General features: G+C 43.7%; 2 protein-coding genes across 3 annotated transcripts; both read left to right on the top strand.

Moving 5' to 3' along the window:
- The first annotated feature begins 444 nt into the window (after positions 1–444).
- LOC105281865 lies at positions 445–7,363 on the top strand. Of its 2 annotated transcripts, XM_011343397.3 has the most exons (5): positions 446–1,657; positions 1,745–1,875; positions 1,964–2,204; positions 4,901–5,708; positions 5,869–7,363. In XM_011343397.3, exons 1-5 carry the CDS (start codon positions 877–879, stop codon positions 7,106–7,108), a joined length of 3,201 nt encoding a protein of 1,066 aa, XP_011341699.1. In that variant the 5' UTR covers positions 446–876; the 3' UTR covers positions 7,109–7,363. The 2 variants fall into 2 exon arrangements, with proteins under 2 accessions (XP_011341700.1, XP_011341699.1); XM_011343398.3 differs by lacking the exons at positions 1,745–1,875; positions 1,964–2,204 and having other exon boundaries at positions 445–1,657.
- An 11,802-nt stretch (positions 7,364–19,165) lies between these two features.
- Positions 19,166–19,441, top strand: LOC113563216 (histone-lysine N-methyltransferase SETMAR-like; the record flags this gene model as incomplete). Its single annotated transcript, XM_026974568.1, has 1 exon — positions 19,166–19,441. A coding segment is annotated over one exon (276 nt), but the record flags the coding sequence as incomplete, so codon positions are not given.
- Between the last annotated feature and the right edge of the window lie 258 nt (positions 19,442–19,699).

Consider the following 19,699-nt stretch of genomic DNA (forward strand, 5'->3'; position numbering starts at 1 on the left):
AAAGTTTAGCAGTCGCTGATTACATGGTGGAAGCTCTCCGCTTTAGGGATAATTCGTGATTTCTCCGGCTGTAACTTTAACGACCTAAAGATCGGGAGAGAAAGAGAGAGAGTTACAGTTCCGTTCCATCTTCCGCATGAATCGAGTATCAAAACTCGAAGAGATAAACGCGATACGCTCCCTTCATACGCCGTACGCGTCCTCGCACCCGAGGACCACGAAGAGGAGCGGAGAGCTGGCTGCCGGGGTGTCTGCGCAGCCCCGTTGCCTTCATCAGCGCGTTTCTCCTCGCCATCTGCTGGAAGCTGGGGAAACCAGGAGATGTATTGAACAGGCTGGATGCGCGCGGCGAGATGCGCGAATATCCGCGAACTCCCGTCAGCGGGGGACCGCAGTCCGTACAATAAGGAAAAAAGCGCCCAGGATAGAGCGAGAGGAGGCGAGTGCAGGCTCCCGGCACGAGCGAGAGGGCACTCCGCCGAGGGAGACCGACGAGGAGCACCGAGTCCCTAATCCTCCCGGACGCCGAAGAGGCGGACTCGATTAATAGTCGCGCTTCGCGGGTGCAACAACGTCGTCCTCGGCAGCGGCGCGGAGATGACTTCCATGGTGCTGTGAGCGGGAACTGCGGTACGCTGCACGTCGATGTACGATCGTGCGCACCTGGAGATTGCGGCTCCCTACGGCAGGCTCTACCCGAGTGACGCGGTCAGTTCGGGCGGTCGAGCGGTCATGTAAACGTCCCCCGGTGTCTGGTGGTGTGCCGTGTGGTCCAACTTGTGCGCGACCCGACCGTCAACGCGATACTTGGTCTTCGTCCGCTTACTCCAGAGTGAACCTCCGTCAGTGGATCCCCGGGATCCGTTCTCGACCAGGATGAGGCCGAGCGCGATCGTGCTGTTGTTGCTGCTGTGCGCCCAGTTCCTCGCGTCGGAGTCGAAGCTCCGGCAGCAGGCGGCCGTCGACGACGACGACGACGACGACGATGATGATTTGGATGAGGACGATGACGACGATGACGACGATGACCCGAAGCTCGAGGTCGACGACGACGGCCGGATCTACAAGAACCCGCGGAACTCGCCGTCCGCTCAGTGCCCGAGGGACGAGGAGCAAGCGGAACTGATCGGCCAGAAGTGTCTGCGGAAGTGCTCGACCGACGAGGACTGCAAGAGCAAGAAGAAGAAGTGCCGATGCGACGGGGTCTGCGGAATGTCGTGCATCAAGCCGGAACGCGAATGCCCGCCGCTCAGCGATATTGAGCACGGCGCGATGACGGTCACCGGCAGATTCTTTGGCGATCGCGCTCATTACGCCTGCGATACTGACTACTACACGGTCGGCCTGTCCGAAAGAACGTGCCGCGCGGATGGCCACTGGACTGGGACGACCCCGTCTTGCAAGAAGGACTCCAGCACCTTCTGCTCGCAGCCGCCGAAGGTCCAGAACGCGCATCACAACGCACTACCGGAGCAGACGACTTTCGATCTCAACAACACGGTGGAATACTTCTGCAATCACGGATACGTAACCACGGGGATGAAGAAGGCCAAGTGTCTACTGATGCAAGGGGCTGCCAGTTGGTACGGGCCGGATATCACGTGCAAGCCGCAGAGCTGCGAAACGCCGCCGGGCATTCCGAATGGGTGGCATGCTGGTAAGTTGATTAGTAGACAGGCGGGTTCGATTAGTCGATTAGTTTAGCATATCACGCAAGGGATCGTTTACCGATTCTGCCTTCAAGGGGAGTGTTATACGTACGATTGTCGCGTGTCGTATCATTGCTCGGATGGATACGAGCTGGTCGGCAAGACAGAGAAGCTGTGCCTGGCGGACGGCACGTGGACCCCGAAGGAGCTGCCGCAGTGCGTTCAAGTAAGAGATTCAAGCGACAATCCGAGCGTAAACTCTTTCTCTGGAGAGGTAGTGCGCTTCTCTTAGACGTGCTTGATGTCCCGTGCAGGTCAAGTCCGTGCAATGCCCAAAGCCGGAGAATCCAGTCAACGGCAAGGCCGTCTACACCTCCTACGCGTATAATTCCATCGTGTCGTACGAGTGCAAGTACGGCTACACTGTCGTGGGCGCAGCGACCAGGCGCTGCGGCGCTGACAAAAAATGGACTGGAAAGACGCCCAGCTGCCAGGAGATCAACTGCGGCTTGCCCGGTGTGCTGTATAACGGTTGGATCGAGAAAATAGAGTCTGGTGTGTTGCTTAGAGGGTTCGAAGCTAGATAGAAGCGAACGTAAAATGTATTGGGTTCTTCGGAAAGTTATTTCGTTTTTTCAAGGAAAAATGAAAGGCGGTTTTTTCATATTTAGAATAAATTTTATTCAGTGATGTATTGGCCATTTTGTTCCACTACCTTTCGCCATCTTTCTGGCAACTTTAAGATTCCACGCTCATAGAAGTCCTTTTCCTTATTGAAAAAAAATTGAAGCAAGTGATTTTTGACGCCTTCGTTTGAATCGAAGTTTACATTGTTCAAAGAATTTTGTAGAGACCGGAACAAATGGTAATCGGATGGTGCCAGATCAGGAGAGTATGGTGGGTGTGGTAGCACACCCCATCCAAGCTGTAGAAGCTTCTGGCGAGTGACCAAACTTGTGTGTGGTCTGGCATTGTCGTGATGGAATACGACACCTTTCCTATTCGCCAATTCTGGTCGCTTCTGCTTGACGGCAGCATCCAATTCATCCAGCTGACGACAATACACTTTCGAATCAATCGTCTGGTTGCTTGGTAGTAGCTCGAAAAATACGATTCCCTTCCAATCCCACCATACAGAAAGCATGGTCTTCTTTTCATGAATATCTGCCTTGGATGTCGATTGAGCAGGTTCATCTTGCCTGGACCATGATCGTTTTCGCTTAACATTGTTGTAAACAATCCATTTTTCATCTCCAGTTATGATTCGCTTCAAAAATGGTTCATTTTCTTCACGTTTCAACGATGAATCGCAGATGGTAATGGGTCGAATCAAGTCAATTTCCTTGAAATTGTGTGGAACCCACATATCGAGCTTTGAAACGAATCCAAGGCGTTTCAAATGATCGTAAACGGTCGAATTCGATAAATTTAACTTTTCAGCAATTTCGCGTGTTGTTATGCGACGGTTTGCATCCACCAGAGCCTTTATTTTCTCGTCATCAGCTTTAATTGGCCGACCTGAACGTGGTGCATCTTTCGAGTCGAAATTTCCAGTACGAAATTTCGAAGACCAATTCTGACACTGACGTTCACTCAATACATCTTCTCCGTACACGGCACACAATTTTCTTCTCGCTTGCACTGCATTTTTACCCTTTCGGTAGTAAAAAAGCAAAATATTACGAAAATGCTCACTTTGATTTTCCATGTTTGATGTGATGCCAAAAAACAATTACTTGACCGATCGCAACACAATAAGATACTAAATGACGTCTGAAATGTCAGTTGTCAAAATATAAAACGAATTTGTCGCTTAGAGTAAGGTTAAGTATCGAGGAACGCGACTAACGACATCTCTTTGTGAAAAACGAAATTACTTTCCGAACGACCCAATATATATATATTGGGTTGTTCGGAAAGTTATTTCGGTTTTTCAAGGAAAAATGAAAGGCGGTTTTTTCATATTTAGAATACATTTTATTCAGTGATGTATTGGCCATTTTGTTCCACTACCTTTCGCCATCTTTCTGGCAACTTTAAGATTCCACGCTCATAGAAGCCCTTCTCCTTATTGACAAAACATTGAAGCAAGTGATTTTTGACGCCTTCGTTTGAATCGAAGTTTACATTGTTCAAAGAATTTTGTAGAGACCGGAACAAATGGTAATCGGATGGTGCCAGATCAGGAGAGTATGGTGGGTGTGGTAGCACACCCCATCCAAGCTGTAGAAGCTTCTGGCGAGTGACCAAACTTGTGTGTGGTCTGGCATTGTCGTGATGGAATACGACACCTTTCCTATTCGCCAATTCTGGTCGCTTCTGCTTGACGGCAGCATCCAATTCATCCAGCTGACGACAATACACTTTCGAATCAATCGTCTGGTTGCTTGGTAGTAGCTCGAAAAATACGATTCCCTTCCAATCCCACCATACAGAAAGCATGGTCTTCTTTTCATGAATATCTGCCTTGGATGTCGATTGAGCAGGTTCATCTTGCCTGGACCATGATCGTTTTCGCTTAACATTGTTGTAAACAATCCATTTTTCATCTCCAGTTATGATTCGCTTCAAAAATGGTTCATTTTCTTCACGTTTCAACGATGAATCGCAGATGGTAATGCGTCGAATCAAGTCAATTTCCTTTAAATTGTGTGAAACCCAAATATCGAGCTTTGAAACGAATCCAAGGCGTTTCAAATGATCGTAAACGGTCGAATTCGATAAATTTAACTTTTCAGAAATTTCGCGCGTTGTTATGCGACGGTTTGCATCCACCAGAGCCTTTATTTTCTCGTCATCAGCTTTAATTGGCCGACCTGAACGTGGTGCATCTTTCGAATCGAAATTTCCAGTACGAAATTTCGAAGACCAATTCTGACACTGACGTTCACTCAATACATCTTCTCCGTACACGGCACACAATTTTGTTCTCGCTTGCACTGCATTTTTACCCTTTCGGTAGTAAAAAAGCAAAATATTACGAAAATGCTCACTTTGATTTTCCATGTTTGATGTGATGCCAAAAAACAATTACTTGACCGATCGCAACACAATAAGATACTAAATGACGTCTGAAATGTCAGTTGTCAAAATATAAAACGAATTTGTCGCTTAGAGTAAGGTTAAGTATCGAGGAACGCGACTAACGACATCTCTTTGTGAAAAACGAAATTACTTTCCGAACGACCCAATAGCAAGTAGACAGTATAACGCGCTGTATTTTCGTTGTCGTGAAATTATCGCAATCGCAGGCACAGGCATGGGCGTCAGTATAATCTTCCGCTGCAAGGATCACATGAAGCTGGTGGGCAACACGTCTTCCGTCTGCCAGAAGGACGGCAAGTGGCGTTATCCACTGCCGCAGTGTCTGGCTCCGTGCGTCGTCCCGCAAATCGAGAACGGCCAAGTAGTTGTAGCCAGCCACGACCGGGATCACATCAACAACGTCACCGTGGTCGAGCACGGCGAGAGGCTTCTGGTCACCTGCATCCAGAACTACGAATTCGCCGCCAATAGCACCCCGGTGTTGTGCAACAACGGCACTTGGTCGATAGTGCCCAGTTGCTCGCCAGCCCGGTGCAAGCAGATGCCAAAGGTTCCGAAAAACGGAATGGTGATAGCACCGAAGACGGACCACGGCATGAGGGCGATCTTCAAGTGCAAGGACGGCTTTGAGCTGGTCGGCGGTGGTCCCCTGAACGCCTCCACGTCCGTGGAGTGCCGTTACGGTAACTGGATCGGCGATATACCGCATTGCGTTCAGGTGTTCTGCCCGTTCCCAGGTTTCATCCCGAACGGCAAGGTCTTCCTGGTGGGCAACATGGGAGTTTACGATTACAGGCCGTACGTGAAGAAGATCGTCAACAACAAGCAGATCATGTACGACTGCGACAAGGGTTACGTGCTCGACGATGGACCGAGTGGTGCGACCTGCATAGGTGGCTCGTGGAGTCCGAAGGAGCTGCCCAAGTGCATTCTTGGACAGCACCCGAGAATCAGATGGAGCAGGCGGCGCAGATCGGTGGATGACGATGACGACGACGCCACCCCGAATTACAAGTAAGAATTTGTATGTCGCGAGCGTTGGCATGTAAACGATTAAAGTGATTTGAATCGCAATTTATGCTCTGTCTACATGAACAGATTTCCTCTAAAACATCCTATTTTTACAAGTCAAGAGATGATCATTTAAAATGGAAATTGGACATTAATGTTTCAGAAAATTCATCGAGTTTTTCCGCAAAGTGGGTAAGAAGCTTCTGCACATGGAGATGAACAGAAGTCGCGAGCACGCCAAGCACAAGATGGAGGCGAAGCTGGCGATCACCATCAATCATCAGAACAATAGCAACGCAGCGGCCTGGAAGCCGCACGCGAATCACGGCAACAAGTCCCGTCTGCGAGAGGAGAGGATGATCGATTTCCTCAAGATGGTATACCGGAAGCTGCAGCGTATGGACGCTCGGCAGCCAAATAACTCCAGCAATAATAACACTATGCACGATCTGCTGAACGCGATGAGCAAGAACTTCTTTCACGTGGACCTGGCGGAGTCGCGACGGAACGGCAGTCGCGGCCGTTCCGACTTCGAGATTCGCAATCAGCGCGAGTTCATCAAGCTGAAGCGAGAATTCGAGCGCATTATGCGATTCTACAACAAGTCCATACGCTGGAACGAAAAGCAGAATCGGAAGGATGCCAAACGGAAGGGTCTGTCGCACGCTGAGAAGCGGAAGGACAAGAAGAAGCACCGGAAGAATTACTACAAGGGCTTCTACGAGTTCGTCAACAGCTACGTGACCGAGAAGCTGTCGATGCTGGAGGCGCGCAACGCGACCGAGGAGCTGATCAAAAAGATGAACATCGACAAGTTCACCGTGAGGAACGGCACGACCTTCACGATCGGCGAGATGTACGCGTTTTTCAAACATATCATAGAGAATAGGTTGAACATGACGAATGAGGAGAGCGTGGCCGTCGCCGAGTCGTCCAGCACGACCGTGGCGACTCCGAAAGTGACCGAGCCGCGTGATAATCAGTCGACGACGGTGTCAACTAGCGAGGTATCCGCGCTGGACAATGAGATTCCAGCCAAAGAGGGGGCGCCCAAGCACCGCAGCAAGCGGATACGGAACGCGTCGGAGGACACCGGAGGCGCGCCGCGCCAGAAGAGGAGACTCCTGTCGCTGAAACCGGCCCAGTCCGAGTCCATCGACGATGCTAAATCAAAACAGTTCACCTTCGACGAGCTGCAAGCGCAACAGCAGAGCCGCTCGAAGCGATTCTTGCCGCTCTCCGAGCTGGATAATCAAATATTCCTCAAGAACTTGTATCTCACCGCGTACGAGGACGAGTATCGAGCGAACGTGAAGCGGTCCATCGGCCCGATAAACCACACGGCCGACTGGTTCACCACGAGGAGGCGCAAGGGGAACCTCGACACGTACGAGATCAAGTGAGGGGGTAATGTGTTGTGATATTAACGGAATTTACTAAATTATTTACCGATATCAATCGACTTTAGGCGAGTATACACCATATACGATAGTTATAATCGTTGTCCCTCGTCGATACGCACTGTAACGTGTATCGCGCTTTTTTGAAAAATAAATCTTTTCCATGCAAGCATCTGTAATTCACCGCTCGTTCGATCCGCTCATGAGCGCGCAGATCTCCTGAATGAAGATGATCAATAAATATTAGAAGAAACCCCAGGTTATACATCTTTTATTGGACAAGCGTACACATAGGCCTATCCAAATCGTTGACGGAGGAGGAGGAGGAGGAGGAGAGATGAAGTTATTGGGTTGGCCAAAAAGTAATTGCGTTTTTTTTTTATATAAATAAAAGGTGAATTTTTCATGGGAAACAAAAACTTTATTAAACAATATATTGTCCATTTTGTTTGATTATCTTTTGCCATTTTTCAGGCAACTTCATGATTCCGCGCTCAAAAAAGTTCTTATCTTTTTCAGCAAAAAACAATTCCAACAACGATTTGATATCCTCATCAGCAGTAAAGGTTTTACCATTCAAGGCGTTTTGCAAAGAACGAAACAAATGGTAATCTGATGGTGCCAGGTCTGGCGAATATGGTGGATGTGGTAACACATCCCATCCAAGCTGCAACAATTTTTCACGAGTGACCAAACTTGTACGTGGTCTAGCGTTATCATGGTGAAACACAACACCTTTGCGATTCACCAATTCTCGACGTTTCTGTTTGATGGCGTCATTTAATTTATCCAGTTGACGACAGTACACGTCTGAATTAATGGTTTGATTCCTTGCAAGCGGCTCAAAATACACAATACCTTTAAAGTCCCACCAGACTGACAGCATAATCTTTCTTTGGTGAATATCTGCTTTTCAAGTGCTTTGAGCAGGTTCATCACGATCTTTTTCGTTTGACGTTGTTGTAGACGATCGATTTTTCGTCGCCTGTTATCATCCGTTTCAAAAATGGATCATTTTCCTCACGTTTCAAACGAGAATCGCAGATGTCAATACGCTCAGTGAGATGAATTTCTTTGAGCTCATGTGGTACCGAAATATCGAGCTTGCTAATGTATCCAAGTCGTTTTAAATGGTTTTCAACACTCGATTTCGATACGTTAAGATTCTCAGCAATCTCTCGTGTCGTTAAACGCCGATTGGAATCGATCGGTGCCTTTATTTTGTCATCATCAATTTCGATTGGCCTTCCTGAGCGTGGTGCATCTTTCACATTAAAATCTGCAGATCGAAATTTAGTAAACCAATTTTGACACTGCCTCAGTTTTAAAGCATCTTCGCCATATATTGGGTTGGCCAAAAAGTAATTGCGTTTTTTTATATAAATAAAAGGCGAATTTTTCATGGGAAACAAAAACTTTAGTAAACAATATATTGTCCATTTGTTTGATTATCTTTTGCCATTTTTCAGGCAACTTTATGATTCCGCGCTCAAAAAAGTTCTTATCGTTTTCAGCAAAAAACAATTCCAACAACGATTTCATATCCTCATCAGCAGTAAAGGTTTTACCATTCAAGGCGTTTTGCAAAGAACGAAACGAATGGTAATCTGATGGTGCCAGGTCTGGCGAATATGGTGGATGTGGTAACACGTCCCATCCAAGCTGCAACAATTTTTCACGAGTGACCAAACTTGTACGTGGTCTAGCGTTATCATGGTGAAACACAACACCTTTGCTATTCACCAATTCTCGACGTTTCTGTTTGATGGCATCGTTTAATTTATCCAGTTGACGACAGTACACGTCTGAATTAATGGTTTGATTCCTTGCAAGCAGCTCAAAATACACAATACCTTAAAGTCCCATCAGACTGACAGCATAATCTTTCTTTGGTGAATATCTGCTTTTCAAGTGCTTTCAGCAGGTTCATCACGATCTTTTTCGTTTGACGTTGTTGTAGACGATCGATTTTTCGTCGCCTGTTATCATCCGTTTCAAAAATGGATCATTTTCCTCACGTTTCAAACGAGAATCGCAGATGTCAATACGCTCAGTGAGATGAATTTCTTTGAGCTCATGTGGTACCCAAATATCGAGCTTGCTAATGTATCCAAGTCGTTTTAAATGGTTTTCAACACTCGATTTCGATATGTTAAGATTCTCAGCAATCTCTCGTGTCGTTAAACGCCGATTGGAATCGATCGGTGCCTTTATTTTGTCATCATCAATTTCGATTGGCCTTCCTGAGCGTGGTGCATCTTTCACATTAAAATCTGCAGATCGAAATTTAGTAAACCAATTTTGACACTGCCGCAGTTTTAAAGCATCTTCGCCATAAACATCACATAAATTTTTATGAGCTTGCACAGCGTTTTTCCCTTTTCGGAAGTAATAAAACAAAATATGACGAAAATGCTCTTTTTGATTTTCCATTTTGAAATCGACGGCAAACAAACAATTGTTAACGAAATCGTGTACTTTGTTTTTGTAAAACAAGCTTGAACTGTGAGTTGTTAACCTACATAATGAATTTGCGGTTTAGAATGAAGTTAGTTACATTTCAAGACATGTATGTCCATCTATTGGAAAAAACGCAATTACTTTTTGGCCAACCCAATAAATCAGATCGAGCGCGCCGTTGCGCAACCGCGCTTTGGGCGACCGCGCAAGCAGCAATTTCGATTCTCTCGCAACGCGATTACGCCACGGCGATGTCATTAAATTCTTACCAAAAGTATTTATCTCGCGCGCACCAGGACCGGTGTGCGCGAAATTGCTCGCCGCAGAGGCGGTCCGATCGCGAAGGTGCGGGCACGATCGTAAACATTCGCAATTGCCGCGCGATATCGCGCGCGATCAGGTCGTACCGTGACGGTGATTATGCCGTAACACGTCTGGGCAATTAGGCCTAAAAATAAGCAGGGCCCGAAACGAGATCAAGGGGCGCGGCCGAGCCGAGTAACTCGCGTAGCACGGCGGCGAGGGCGGCGCACGGCGAGGTTTCCCACCTGTCAATAACGGCGGCATCATTAATTACGGGCCAATTATAATTCGTGAATGCTCGCGGAATGCTCGTGTACGATGGTATCGGTGACGCGCTGCTCGTTAATATATCCGCCAAGTCGTCGGTCGCTTCTCCGAATCGCGCTAAATCGATTAATCGTGACAGCCCATTCGGCGCATTCATCACGATAAGGCGGATCGCGCGCGGACTAGTTGATACTTATGATAATAAGTATTTGTTAAAAGCATGGCGATGGGGGCACGTCAAAGCTCCGAGATTGCATTCAAGTTCCCGGCTGCGCGCTCGCGCGATTTATCGCGGCCGCTGATTAATGACGGAGCCTTGGAATATCGCACGAGATATCCTCGTAGCCCAGTTCGCGGGGTATAAATTATTTCGATGCTCGGGTGTTCGGTGACGGGAGCGCGACAGCGCCCGGCGATCATTCCCGTAGGCGGAGTTTGCTGAATATTCGTGCGCGACCGCATCTAAATTTTAAATCGGCCCGTTCCGCGCGTCAACTCGCGACGAGAGGACGCGCCGAACGGGAGACCGACGCTGCGAAAATCGATACGCGCGAGGGGGGCATTGTTCCGGCGTCCGTAAATGGCGAACCATCAGGGCGCCTGCGCTCGACGAGAGGGAAAAACGGAGGTGCCGGACGCGCACCACTAATTCACTTAGCCGACGCGTTCTCGGCATTATTCCGGCTCAGACGCCGATGATTACGCGGTCAGTTGGCCGCTGAACGCTAAACCGATGCTAAACGCGTTAAACGCTCGCGGGAGCTCGCGGTAACTGGCTGCCAGCTAGTCCGACTCGGTCTCCATTAGAGCCGTTTCACGCGCAACCTTTGGCATACGCCGACAGCCTGTCGTTAGAACGCTCGAAAGTGTGTTAACGACGAATAATGGAAAGCACGTGCGTGGCGAGATACGAAGAGAGAGAGAGAGAGAGATTCCGAAGCCGCTTGGAGAAATCCTCGAGAGGACTCGCGGTCCACGGGCTCGTGTAAAAGTCTCGGAGGGCACTCGATTATCCCGATACTCGGTGCTCGTAGCCGCCGTTAATTGGCTCCTCCACAACGCGGTTCCTCCGCAAGCGAGCGAGGACACGCGCTAATTGCGATCAACGGTGATACTTCGCGGCGGGGTCGCGCGATTTGCGAGGAACGAAATCTTCTCGAGGAACATTCTCGGCGGTTCTCCGGGCTGGTAGGGGACACTGCCGTGTCGATCAGCCACTTGAGGCACTCGGAGACCCTTCTCCGCACGGTCAGCCCTGCGTTTCGCCGGTCGCGTTTATGAATCGTCACCGGTAACCGGTAGCCACGACAATGCGAATGAAGTCGGACCTCGGCCGGCAGGAGGAGGAGGAGGCCCGGTATAACCGGCGATAATCTCATTGAAAGGAGAGTTAAGCGGCGTCGGGCTTCCTGCCAATTCAACTTGCCAAGTGCCAACTCGCCTTAGACGCGCAGTCAATGCCGCGGCGAAATTGCTCGCTGGCGAGGGCTCAATGAAACCTACCTACCAGTATTTCACTCGAGGATTTGCCTAGATAACCGTAGTCGGATGGCTCTGGCAGAACTGGGGAACGTGGACTATTGTAGCCGCCACGAGCTCCCCGCGCGTGAATGGGGAGCTAACCCGTGCCACGTTCGCGCGGCTCGAATAGATTAGAGAAACCCCGGGAAAGGGTTGGCCGTGCCTTTCGAATGTATGCCGGATGGACAATTGACCGGTAGGTCAGTCGGTTTCCCACAAGTGGCGTTCCTGGAACATCCTGTACCCTAAAACCGACACTTTGTGTCGCAAGTTCCTGCCTTCTGCGTAGATCTGCAGATGAAACATAAGACGGAGTTTTTGTTTCAGCGTAGACGTCTTAGACTTTCTGCTTTGGTGCGCCGCCGCCGCCACCGCAAAGGAACTTTTGCAGAAATCAGGAGAGTTAAAACGTGATTTGCGAAGCAACGGAGAAAACAACATCGCGTCTTGCGCTTGTAAAGACCGACCGAGGCGAGCCAAGCACAAAGTGCACTTCTATGTACAGATATATTTTACGGCTTTCCGCGATGATCGTTCTTCCGCTGACTACTCTGCGCATCCTGGTCGCATAGTAGGTGCGAGAATCGATATGCATACACGGATGCACTAAACCACGGCATACGGTAACCCGGTGGCGGTGTATAATCGTGCTAATAGAGTCGTCAAGTAGCCAGTACGTGGTACGTAAGCGATTAGTACATGCTCGTAGAGGCTTCCTGTTCCTACGTACGTTGACGACACAAGTGGCGCACGTTTCACACCCTCAGAAAGGATTTCTGATAACAAGACCAAAACTATTCTTGACTAATTTAATCGTATTACAAGTATAAAAAATATGAAAATAAAACAATTTTTTATTTAAATCAGTAATTTCTATTCTTCTCTCTCGAATTAAATAAGATTGTTTTACTGTCTTGAGACAAGAGTAACATGTACACATTTATGCTTATATATTCTTCTATGTAGAATAATTTGATATTAGCGCCACTTTATAGTAGGCTTTGTCGATGTCGACGCATCATTTTCTCGCAGTCGCTCGTGGCTCGGCGCTTCTGCGTCCTTTATTCGGATAAAACGGCCAATATTTATGTGTTGCAATCGAAAATCGGGAAAGATTTACAATGAATAAGTGCAATACTCTACAAGAAATATTAAAAGATATGGAAATGTAAGTATGTACAATATACTTGAGAAATAAGATTCGAGATAAGGACATTTCCATATCTTTTGCACTTATTCATTGTAAATAACAGAAACACTTTCCCGATTTTCGATTGCAACACATAAATATTGGCCGTTTTGGGCAGATTCTACAAATTCTCTTACAAGAATAGAATAAGATGTCTTTTAGATCTCACGATATTCTTAAATAAAGAATATTGTGAACTTGCTAGAAATTTCTATCTAAATCCTTCTGAGAAAATTAATGAGATAGCACCAAGATTATTTGAATCTAGATTTTCGAATTTTCTATTCAAGATTAAAATATGCTTCTTTTCAATAATAAATATGATTGTCGCTATAGCGATCTTATTTTATGACAGATTAAAGAGTAATAGCATTAAGTCCAGAAATCTTTTCTGTGGGTGTAGCGAGAGGGTTGAAAATCGTCGTGTACCAGTTATAAAAGACACTGGTCACGTAATCGCGTAAACTATGTCCAAACAAAACAGGAGGACAAAACAGTTTAATTAAACAAGTTTGAAGTTATGATCGATGCCAATGGTAAGTATGAAAATGGAAGGCCAAGTGATAATCAATGATTACATCGCGATTAATCCGTGCACCCTCAGAAAGGATTTCTGATAACAAGACGAAAAATATTCTTGACTAATTAATCGTATTACAAGTATAAAAAATATGAAAATAAAACAATTTTTTATTTCAATCAGTAATTTCTATTCTTCTCTCTCGAATTAAATAAGATTGTTTTACTGTCTTGAGACAAGAGTGACATGTACACATTTATGCTTATATATTCTTCTATGTAGAATAATTTGATATTAGCGCCACTGTATAGTAGGCTTTGTCGATGTCGACGCATCATTTTCTCGCAGTCGCTCGTGGACTCGGCGCTTCTGCGTCCTTTATTCGGATAAAACGGCCAATATTTATGTGTTGCAATCGAAAATCGGGAAAGATTTACAATGAATAAGTGCAATACTCTACAAGAAATATTAAAAGATATGGAAATGTAAGTATGTACAATATACTTGAGAAATAAGATTCGAGATAAGGACATTTCCATATCTTTTGCACTTATTCATTGTAAATAACAGAAACACTTTCCCGATTTTCGATTGCAACACATAAATATTGGCCGTTTTGGGCAGATTCTACAAATTCTCTTACAAGAATAGAATAAGATGTCTTTTAGATCTCACGATATTCTTAAATCAAGAATATTTTGAACTTGCTAGAAATTTGTATCTAAATCCTTCTGAGAAAATTAATGAGATAGCACCAAGATTATTTGAATCTAGATTTTCGAATTTTCTATTCAAGATTAAAATATGCTTCTTTTCAATAATAAATATGATTGTCGCTATAGCGATCTTATTTTATGATAGATTAAATAGTAATAGCATTAAGTCCAGAAATCTTTTCTGTGGGTGTAGCGAGAGGGTTGACAATCGTCGTGTACCAGTTATAAAAGACACTGGTCACGTAATCGCGTAAACTATGTCCAAACAAAACAGGAGGACAAAACAGTTTAATTAAACAAGTTTGAAGTTATGATCGATGCCAATGGTAAGTATGAAAATGGAAGGCCAAGTGATAATCAATGATTACATCGCGATTAATCCGTGCACCCTCAGAAAGGATTTCTGATAACAAGACGAAAAATATTCTTGACTAATTAATCGTATTACAAGTATAAAAAATATGAAAATAAAACAATTTTTTATTTAAATCAGTAATTTCTATTCTTCTCTCTCGAATTAAATAAGATTGTTTTACTGTCTTGAGACAAGAGTAACATGTACACATTTATGCTTATATATTCTTGTATGTAGAATAATTTGATATTAGCGCCACTTTATAGTAGGCTTTGTCGATGTCGACGCATCATTTTCTCACAGTCGCTCGTCGATTCGGCGCTTCTGCGTCCTTTATTCGGATAAAACGGCCAATATTTATGTGTTGCAATCGAAAATCGGGAAAGATTTACAATGAATAAGTGCAATACTCTACAAGAAATATTAAAAGATATGGAAATGTAAGTAAGTATGTACAATATACTTGAGAAATAAGATTCGAGATAAGGACATTTCCATATCTTTTGCACTTATTCATTGTAAATAACAGAAACACTTTCCCGATTTTCGATTGCAACACATAAATATTGGCCGTTTTGGGCAGATTCTACAAATTCTCTTAGAAGAATAGAATAAGATGTCTTTTAGATCTCACGATATTCATAAATCAAGAATATTTTGAACTTGCTACAAATTTCTATCTAAATCCTTCTGAGAAAATGAATGAATAGCACCAAGAATATTTTAATCTAGATTTTCGAATTTTCTATTCAAGATTAAAATATGCTTCTTTTCAATAATAAATATGATTGTCGCTATAGCGATCTTATTTTATGACAGATTAAAGAGTAATAGCATTAAGTCCAGAAATCTTTTCTGTGGGTGTAGCGAGAGGGTTGAAAATCGTCGTGTACCAGTTATAAAAGACACTGGTCACGTAATCGCGTAAACTATGTCCAAACAAAACAGGAGGACAAAACAGTTTAATTAAACAAGTTTGAAGTTATGATCGATGCCAATGGTAAGTATGAAAATGGAAGGCCAAGTGATAATCAATGATTACATCGCGATTAATCCGTGCACCCTCAGAAAGGATTTCTGATAACAAGACGAAAAATATTCTTGACTAATTAATCGTATTACAAGTATAAAAAATATGAAAATAAAACAATTTTTTATTTCAATCAGTAATTTCTATTCTTCTCTCTCGAATTAAATAAGATTGTTTTACTGTCTTGAGACAAGAGTGACATGTACACATTTATGCTTATATATTCTTCTATGTAGAATAATTTGATATTAGCGCCACTGTATAGTAGGCTTTGTCGATGTCGACGCATCATTTTCTCGCAGTCGCTCGTGGACTCGGCGCTTCTGCGTCCTTTATTCGGATAAAACGGCCAATATTTATGTGTTGCAATCGAAAATCGGGAAAGATTTACAATGAATAAGTGCAATACTCTACAAGAAATATTAAAAGATATGGAAATGTAAGTATGTACAATATACTTGAGAAATAAGATTCGAGATAAGACATTTCCATATCTTTTGCACTTATTCATTGTAAATAACAGAAACACTTTCCCGATTTTCGATTGCAACACATAAATATTGGCCGTTTGGCAGATTCTACAAATTCTCTTACAAGAATAGAATAAGATGTCTTTTAGATCTCACATATTCTAAATCAAGAATATTTTGAACTTGCTAAAATTTGTATCTAAATCCTTCTGAGAAAATTAATGAGATAGCACCAAGATTATTTGAATCTAGATTTTCGAATTTTCTATTCAAGATTAAAATATGCTTCTTTTCAATAATAAATATGATTGTCGCTATAGCGATCTTATTTTATGATAGATTAAAGAGTAATAGCATTAAGTCGAGAAATCTTTTCTGTGGGTGTAGCGAGAGGGTCGACAATCGTCGTGTACCAGTTATAAAAGACACTGGTCACGTAATCGCGTAAACTATGTCTAAACAAAACAGGAGGACAAAACAGTTTAATCAAACAAGCTTGCAGTTATGATCGATGCCAATGGTAAGTATGAAAATGGAAGACCAAGTGATAATCAATGATTACATCGCGATTAATCCGTGCACCCTCAGAAAGGATTTCTGATAACAAGACGAAAAGTATTCTTGACTAATTCAATCGTATTACAAGTATAAGAAATATGAAAATAAAACAATTTTTAATTTAAATCAGTAATTTCTATTCTTCTCTCTCGAATTAAATAAGATTGTCTTACTGTCTTGAGACAAGAGTAACATGTACACATTTATGCTTATATATTCTTCTATGTAGAATAATTTGATATTAGCGCCACTTTATAGTAGGCTTTGTCGATGTCGACGCATCATTTTCTCACGGTCGCTCGTCGACTCGGCGCTCCTGCGTCCTTTATTCGGATAAAACGGCCAATATTTATATGTTGCAATCGAAAATCGGGAAAGATTTACAATGAATAAGTGCAATACTCTACAAGAAATATTAAAAGATATGGAAATGTAAGTATATACAAATATACTTACTTGAGAAATAAGATTCGAGATAAGACATTTCCATACCTTTTAATATTTCTTGTAGAGTATTGCACTTATTCATTGTAAATAACAGAAACACTTTCCCGATTTTCGATTGCAACACATAAATATTGGCCGTTTTGTGCAGATTCTACAAATTCTCTTAGAAGAATAGAATAAGATGTCTTTTAGATCTCACAATATTCTTAAATCACGAATATTTTGGACTTGCTACAAATTTTTATCTAAATGCTTCTGAGAAAATTAATGAGATAGCACCAAGATTATTTTAATGTAGATTTTCGAATTTTCTATTCAAGATTAAAATATGCTTCTTTTCAATAATAAATATGATTGTCGCTATAGCGATCTTATTTTATGATAGATTAAAGAGTAATAGCATTAAGTCCAGAAATCTTTTCTGTGGGTGTACGATATCCTAATTTTGCAGTTTATGTTGCTCAATTTCAGATAAGCGTAATTGTCGTTTCGTTACATCGATCGGAAGAATCGGGTCTTACGGCGCATATTTTTTGCGGAGCTATCGAGCGGCTAGATTTGATGCAGAATAATCATTCATCTTTCGGTTGGGGTACTTTTTTACGCGCTTCGGGTGAGTGTTTTACGGAAATGGGTCCCCAGGCCTGCGAGCGGCACGAATAGGGGTAGGAAAAGAGAGAGTGAGAGAGAGAGAGAGAAGAAGAAATACATTACGAGGCAACCCCTCGACCAATAATCAATGTTTCACAATTTGCCAGCCGCCGGGTAATAAATTAAGCGAATTTTATTCGCGTCTGTATAATAACCGCGTTAAATATTTACATTCGTCGCTGATTGCGAATAGTGGCCGTCCAGTTGATCACCCATCGAAACGCGCGTTAAATGCCTGATCATATGCGGATTTTCCGTGTTGCGCGTTCACGACCGGGGAGAGCGGAGAGGGTGCGGGGAAATCGCGCGCGGAATAAGGAACTCCGGTTTTTGTTGTCGCGATTCGAGGATCCATTATGCCAAAACGCGCATTAAACGAGGCATTGTCTCGCTCTTTTTGACGCGTGCTCCATTCACTGACTGATGGCCGCGCTGTGCATTGCAGATAAAATTTTAAGATTTTATGTTTAGTGATCACATGAATGCGCCATAATTTTCAACGTGGCGTGTCGCGTTGCGGTTTTAACGTCATTTACACGTACTCGCCGATACCGATTTTCTGGTACGGAGCAAAAAGGTGACAATTGTTGAAGCGATGTCGGGATAATTGTGAAGATACACAAAGATTAAACAGTTTACTGCTACGTATGTATTGGGTCGTCCGGAAAGTTCGTGCCGATTTTTAATAGATGGCGTTGGAACATGTCTGAATATATCAATGTTATTGAAAACATACGATTTATATACATATGCTTAAAGGTGACATTTTAACGCATCTTTAGGAAAAAAGTTGTTTCAGATAAATTGGTTCGTGTCAGTTTTGTACTCTTTTGAAGATGGAAGAAAACAAAGAACATTTTAGACACTTGATGCTTTTCTATTACCGGAAAGGCAAAAATGCCTCACAAGCAACAAACTCGATATGTTCTGTTTACGGAGAAGGCGCTTTAGCTGAAAGAACCGTACGTAAGTGGTTCGCTAAGTTTAGAGCTGGTGATTTTAACCTTAAAGACCAAGAACGCTCGGGCAGACCCTCTACTACTGATGATGACCAAATCAAGACACTGATCGAGAATAACCCGCGCTACACGACACGTGAATTAGCAGAGATACTGAAAATATCGAAAACCACTGTCCACGATCATGTAGTGAAGCTTGGTTACGTAAGTCGCTATGATGTATGGGTTCCGCATCATTTGGTCGAAAAAATTTAATGGATCGCATTTCCATCTGCGACTCGCTGTACAAGCGCAACGAAAACGTACCATTTTTGAAGCAATTAGTGACGGGTGACGAAAAATGGATCATTTACAACAATGTAGAACGAAAACGATCCTGGGGTAAGCGAAATGAACCAGCATTAACCACTCCGAAAGCCGGCCTTCGTCCAAAAAAAGTCATGCTCTGTGTCTGGTGGGATTGGAAAGGAATCCTATATTATGAGCTCCTACCACACAACCAAACGATAAATGCAGATAAGTACTGCTCGCAACTGGACGAATTAAAGACAGCGATTCAGGAAAAACGTCCAAAATTAGCTAATAGGAAGGGCGTCGTGTTCCATCAGGACAATGCCAGACCTCATGTTTCTTTGATTACCCGACAAAAATTGTTGGAGTTTGGCTGGAATGTGCCACCTCACCCACCGTATTCACCAGACATTGCACCTTCAGACTTTCACTTATTTAGATCTTTGCAAAATTCTCTTAGCGGCAAGAACTTCAACTCTTTGATCGACATAAAAAACCACCTTGAGGAGTTTTTCGCCGAGAAACCTAAGAAGTTCTGGGAGAATGGAATCTTCCAGTTGCGTGAAAGATGGACAAAGGTTGTGAAACAAAACGGTGCATACATAAGTCAATAAATATTTATCGACATAAAAAAATGTTGCCTTTGAATTTTCCTTCAAAATCGGCACGAACTTTCCGGACGACCCAATAAATACGTCTCATTTGCGTAATATCATAATTTAGCGAAGCTTGATGCATCAATGTCTTGAAACCAGAGCAGTCAATGACATACGATATGCCATTTCCTCTATATCAAAGCTGTTGGGTAATATTGGTCGTTCCAATTTCAGGGTATTGCCATGCCAAAGTAAATGTAG

This window comes from Ooceraea biroi, chromosome 13, assembly GCF_003672135.1.
Source record: "Ooceraea biroi isolate clonal line C1 chromosome 13, Obir_v5.4, whole genome shotgun sequence".
In the NCBI taxonomy this organism is placed as follows: domain Eukaryota; kingdom Metazoa; phylum Arthropoda; class Insecta; order Hymenoptera; family Formicidae; genus Ooceraea; species Ooceraea biroi.

Coding starts and splice junctions, on each gene's coding strand:
- LOC105281865 (XM_011343397.3), top strand. CDS start 877: ATGAGGCCGAGCGCGATCGTGCTGTTGTTGCTGCTGTGCGCCCAGTTC. Junction 1,658..1,744: donor TCCGAATGGGTGGCATGCTG/GTAAGTTGATTA, acceptor TCTGCCTTCAAG/GGGAGTGTTATACGTACGAT. Junction 5,709..5,868: donor GACGCCACCCCGAATTACAA/GTAAGAATTTGT, acceptor TTAATGTTTCAG/AAAATTCATCGAGTTTTTCC.